At 29.9% G+C, this 6,476-nt stretch overlaps 1 protein-coding gene across 2 annotated transcripts in view; it reads left to right on the forward strand.

The window, feature by feature from the left end:
* LOC111620914 (transcriptional activator protein Pur-beta-like) overlaps positions 1–6,476 on the forward strand; it is a 99,063-nt gene that overhangs the window by 70,277 nt on the left and 22,310 nt on the right. The window contains exon 5 of one of the 2 annotated variants that reach the window (XM_023362942.1): positions 1,833–1,953. In XM_023362942.1, coding sequence (XP_023218710.1) covers positions 1,833–1,953 — 121 coding nt within the window. Of the gene's footprint in view, positions 1–1,832; positions 1,984–6,476 lie in introns of both variants that reach the window. The other variant, XM_023362941.1, reaches the window with a different exon arrangement.

A 6,476-nucleotide genomic window follows, 5' to 3' on the forward strand; every position in this document is an offset into this window, starting at 1 on the left:
GTGTATCGACAGAAAGCGAGAAGAGAAAATTTACATACTTAAGTACTAATAGTTCACGAAAATAATAATTTTTGTGAACTATTATTACTTAAGTATGTAAAAATTTATTACATTTCCTGTTGTACGAGGGTTTTACCCAATTCTCGAACCGTGTCAGAGTAAATCCGTGCTATAAAAGTATTGTGTTATACGGGGGATGGTAACAATTCTCGAACCGTGTTAGAGTGAATCCATGCTATAGAAGTGCCGTGTTATACGGGGGTTACCTGTATATATATTTTTACTATATTACGTAAATACAAGTTAATTCTAAGTTCAGGAACGAAATTTATAAAAATTCAAAGTTTTTGGCAGAAATGATTCAATTTCTGCCAAAAACTTTGGCTTCAAAATAAATTTCTCCATGTTCTATACAAATTTTTGCATATTTTAGTAATTTACTATGCCCTCGTGGAAGGATTTTTTTATTTTTTTGGAAGTGGAACAGGAAGTGGCCAGTTGGAGTTTGCCAGACAAAGTTAAGGACTCCTGTTCTTCAAATTAAAATTTGCTTTGAAAGAGGGACAATTTCAATCAATTTTGGAAATCATGAGTCTGTACAGAGAGAACTAAACAGTATTCCAAAAGTGAAGGCATAGTAAATTATTAGTGTGTGCAAAAATTTGTACAGATAACACAGATATTTTTAAGACTGATACCAAATTGAATCATTTTTGCCAAAAACTATTTTTTGGTAGAATTTCACTTAGAGCTCCCTATTGCAGCACTTCTGGTCACCATCTTATTTGTGAACATGACATCCACAACAAGATGGTGACTGCTTTAACTTTTATTCCTTTGGTGACTGGTACAGCTAATAAATACATCAGCATTTAAATAAAATAAATTTTATTCACCATTGACATATTTTTAATCTTTTCTTCATTTTCTTTGGTAAATAACAGAGTTCAGCTGATTCTTTCATAAATTCAACTTCTTTCATAGGTATATTTTGTTTTACTTAATACTTTTTTTGACAAGCTTCCTCTTACAATGTTTAGGGGTAATTTTTGGGGCCAAAGGAACTCCAAAACTCAGTTTTTCCCGTGTACCTGTACTACTACCTAATATCCATGCTCCACATTGTCAACACGGGCGATATTGAGCATTGACTGATGCTCCACATGGGTGGGGCAAGCTATCACATTCCCTTAAAACTATATAACATCAAGTACTCCACGAAAAGCCAAGTGGGCTACTTGAAGCCAACATAATCACGTGGGCTAAATAATTAAATGTGATAGTCTTAATGGTGCAATGTGATTTTGGGGGGCCTATAACACACTGTCTAAAATTTGAAATGGTTTGAACCTAATCTAGAAACCAGAATACATGACATAATAGTTTTAGATGATTTTGACATCTATTATAGCCGTTCTAAGACTCATGTTGTCAAGATTTCGGAAGTGCTACCACAGGGACTCCATAAGTAAACTTCTACCCTATTAATTTTTTTTTATAAATTCAGTTCCCAAACTTAGACAGACCTTGAAAATTTTCATTAAATTTTGTTTAACAACAACATATAACTAAATACTGGATGGCTTGAAACATTTAATATTTGGCTACAGAAGGATTTAAAGTTTCCTGTTATAAATAATAATGTATTTTTAATAATAGAAAAAAGAAGCTATTTGTATTAAGCTTATATTTGCATGCTACAAAATAAATGTAGAGGATCATATATGATATACATTCATAATTCCTATATTTTAATTACTGTGATAAAATTCATTAAAAAAAAATTAATTTAATATGAAATATTCCAATAACTAATTGTTGTATATTTAAAGGTGTCTCAGACAATTGCTCGTGGTGGTCCCCGTTCTCAGATTGCCATACCTGCACAAGGGATGATTGAGTTTCGGGATGCTTTGACAGATCTATTAGAAGAATTTGGCACAGATGATGAAGGTATTTCTCAACCAGACCTGGATAATATGTGTAAGACTTACCCATATTAGATATTTTGGGTTTAATTTAGATAAAGATAACAATTAGTTGTATTTTTCATCATTAATAAACTAACAGTTTTTAATTATTGCATGTTTTTTTAGTTAACTAGAAGTTCATATAAAAATCAGTTACAATACAAAAAATAGATGAATTTTTATTTTAAAGTTTTGTTTTATATTTATATATTTACAATGAGTATTTTTTCTTATCCAACATTGTCAGAATTCTTATCATTATTTTTTTACATTCATTACAGATTATCAGCAGTTTAAAATTGAACATTATTTAATTATAAGTAAAAAATACAAATAAATTTCGTAAATTTGGATAATGTTTGATTTTTAAGTTTCTTAAAATTGTTAAAGGTAAAAATCTAAGGATTTTATAACAAAGATGATTGAAAAATGTTTCCACAAAAAGTTTAAATACAACATTGAATATAGATCAGGTTCTGCATTTGTAATGTGTACATCATTGTAAAAAAAAGGATTTTATCTTTTGTAAAATAATTGATCATTATCCTTCTGTATTCAACAGCACACAGTACAGTCTCGATTATAATTGCAAAGCAAGAAATTACTATTAAGGGCGATAAGAGAGATGAATATCTAAGTATAGTTAATGCTATGGAAATTATAGCATAAAACCTTTTATCATATTGTGTGTAGTGCTTGGAGACATTTCAAACACATTTTGTGCAATTGTTTCTTCGCACGCTGCTTCATTTTCTTTTATTGTTGCAATGTTTCACTATTACAAATTAACACACTAAACACCTTTAAAAATCCATCATAAAACAGTTTAATTCAGCAACTAATGTTTTTGGCCATGTTTGACTACCATAATGATTTGGCTGTTAAAAAAAGGTAAATGAAAACAATTATAAGTATAAAAAAATCAAGTATGGTTGCAAAAATAAAGAATCTCATCAAAAAGAAAACTTTGAGAGCTTCGAGAGTAGTAAGGATGTGCCATTTGACCATAAAATGTTGGTTAAATTAAAATTGTTATAACAAAATTTGCGTGTTAAAATTAGCTATACTTAAAAAATGGAATTATATTTTGGGTTGGGACAAAGATAGCTATCAAAAGCACTTTTATTTCACAAATACTAGAACCAATGCCATCAGGCAGTAGATATCCATTGCCATTGAACAACAAATCAGAGTAGGAAATAATAATAATAATAATAAAACTATATCTCAGTACAAAAAATGCATCATAAAATACATATGAACAAATTTAAAGAAAGATAGTTTAAGAGACAGTTATTTTAAATATAATATTATGATGTTAGAAAAGTCCACTTGTACAGAGGTAAAACAGTTCTTAAAGGTCAACAACTTGAGTAATCATACAAAGAGGTCTCCAAAAGAAATACTCAGGATAGAAATGTAAGAACATAACTGTCATAATAGGAAGTTTTAAATATTATGAGAAGTGATCCAAAGATTAACATTTTCTGCTTCAGTAAGGAATTAAATATTAGCATTATTGTTAATATTTTAAAAGTTAATTTTGAAAAATTGTTGAAAATATTGTTTATCATCACAAGATGCATACCCAAGCTGTTGCATTGAAAGATTGCTATTCATGTGTTACAAAGTGAGGAAAAGTTGGGCCGTTATGAATTGATGAAGTCAAACTCGTATGGGTGCTTGCTGTGTTATCCGCCCACATCATATTGCATGTTGCATCCCAATCTTGTGTATCCATTGCACTTTGTCATGTTGCTTATGTAATGATGTAGACAAGTTTGAATAGGTGACTAAATGAAATAATTAAATATAGTACGAGTCAAAGATATAAAGTACTTTAATTTGTTTTAAGAAATCAAACTTGCCAAATAGTATTTAATAATATATGCTAATTTGCAAATTAATGAATTTGAGAATTCATCAACACAAATTCCCAAACTAAAGAAGGGATGTATTGTGGAAAATGGATTATTCATTCAATATTTGGAATTTACCTACATCAGAAATTGATGTTTGTATTTTTCAGGAATATGATGTAATACATTCCCAAAGCTTTCACAAAAAAGATACAGAAAATCCTCATTAATTTGAACTCAGATATTTTGAAATCCCATTAGTTCATAACTATACTATTTATTCTGACTAGGAATATAGAGATTTACACGCTAAAGAATTTGGTTAGTAGGATGGAGAAATCACTGAGATCATCTTTATATGTGAAATATGGCTACTTTGAAATTTGAAGTGAAAACTCTGTCTGAACTGTGATATGTATATGCTAACTCTTTCGTTTAGATTGAAGTTCCTCCATACTGTAAGAGAACAATAGACCATGAACAACTCTAAACTGGTCAGCATGACTTTGCTTTTACAGTAACACATTTTTTGGTATCACCTTACCCATGGACTACCCTTTTTTCTCTTATCTCATAAAATACAACTGGGTTTTGGGATTGCAAGATTGGGCTACAACTAGCAGATTGAAATATTTGTAGGGCTCTAGTACATTTGGACAACTTATTACTTTTTGGACCACTTTAAAAATAATTTGGGCTATATTTTGCTTTACTTTTCATAAAATCTATCTGGCAACCTGTGAGGTCTCACCGGACATATATTACATCCACTTCTTTGTCCCTATATTTTATATATATGTAGTAAGGTTTGCCAGGCTTGTGGAAGACTAAATCTATCTTTACTGTTAATGCAGCCTCCTATTTGTTCTAGCTTGTAAATACACTCATTGTCATAAAAATTAGTACACCAAGAAGGAGGACTTGTATTACTGCAAAACATGGCATGAAGATAAATCTCAAGCAGATATGGAATTGATTAGTTATAGTGTGATGGTTCATCGCGTAATGCCAGCAGAAAGCATTAATTAAAGTGCATTGCCCCATGACCTATAAAAAAGCACACAAGGGCATTCTATCTGTAGTTTATCTGTTACAGAGGGACTCTGTATGATTAGAGATGCCTTTACATCATAATTGAAGACCATATGAACAATTAATCGGAATTGCTACTTATCTAAGAGACCTAACCAGAATTTTTGTACTTATCTAAGTGCTAAAAAAATGTTTTTAATAGATAGAAAAACACAAAAGCATGCATTGTTTAACATATGAAGACAATAAATGATATTTTGCATCATTTACAGAGTTACAGTATGTATTTTATCATATCTAAAATGTAAAATCATTTGAATTGAATGCAAAAATTGTTAAAGTTATGAATGTCATAGAGTAAGATAAAGAGTATTTGGATTGGATTATGAAACTGAATTTGTTACTTGTTATATCTGTAACTCATATAATAACAAATTTTAAAAGGTTTGAATCTGTTATTTTTTGGGTTAAAAATCTGATAAGGTATATAATCTCAGAAAACATTTAATCTGAGTAAACTGCTGACTCCATCTATTGTGTTTTTATAGTTTTTACAGTTTCTTTTTGAATAGATGTAATTAAATGTTACAAGAAGAATGTTACATACTGTATTTTTAAAATATTCTATTTTTATTCTGTTTCAATTACAATTTAGAAGTGTGATCAAGATGTGAAGATGATCAAAGTTAGACTAAAAATGTTTCAAAATAAATATTTTTTTGTTTTCTAAAACAGGCAGCTTTTTTGATTTATTACTATTATGGTGTGAAGTTTTATATAGTTTAACAAAGAGAAGTTGCATGGTTTAAATGTAGAAGTATTTTTAAAAACCTATCATTCTTTCATTTTTAAGAATAATTCTGAATGAGATTAAGAAAATTTTGATATATCAGGTAAAAAACTTTCAAAAAATCATGAATTTGAAAATTTCTATTTATTTGTTTATTCTAAAATGTGTGCTTGTGTATGGTTCTTATACAGTGGGTGATCGGTTAACAAACATAATCCGTTCCAAGACTTTGTTTGCTATCTAAATTGTTCATTAACTGATTATCGATTTACCATAGGTTTCTATGAGAATTTGATTAATTTGTTCTGGAGACCCCCCAAAAATAAAAAGTATATACATTCTTACTATGTTTATTCATATCTATATATATATATATATATAAATGGACGTATGTGTCCCTATATTTCACTTTTCAGCCAAAACTACACATTGCACATGAATGGTGTTTGTATGTGGTAGTAGCCCCGAGTCTCCATTCGTGTACTATGGTAGTTGCATCTCGATAGCTATAAGGGTGCGGGAGATATGGGGCTGAAAGTGGTTGAAAGTGGTTTCTATTTCGAATTCTATGTTCGAATTTGTTCGAATTTAATTCGAACATAAAATTCGAGTATTGGTTCGATTATAGAACGTTTGTAAACGTTCCAGAAACGTTGAAAAGAGTTCATTTGACTAGACGTAAATAGGAGACGTTTAGAAATAGAATCGGGACCAGATCTCTAATTAGTCTGGAAACGGGGGACCTAATTCTTGCATTCTGTGAAAACGGGTAAGATTGGCTATAATGTAATTATCTTAATCTTCACTATCGTTACTTTTTGCCCA

Source organism: Centruroides sculpturatus, unplaced genomic scaffold (genome assembly GCF_000671375.1).
Source record: "Centruroides sculpturatus isolate CEXI.00-Female unplaced genomic scaffold, Cexi_2.0 scaffold17, whole genome shotgun sequence".
NCBI lineage: Eukaryota > Metazoa > Arthropoda > Arachnida > Scorpiones > Buthidae > Centruroides > Centruroides sculpturatus.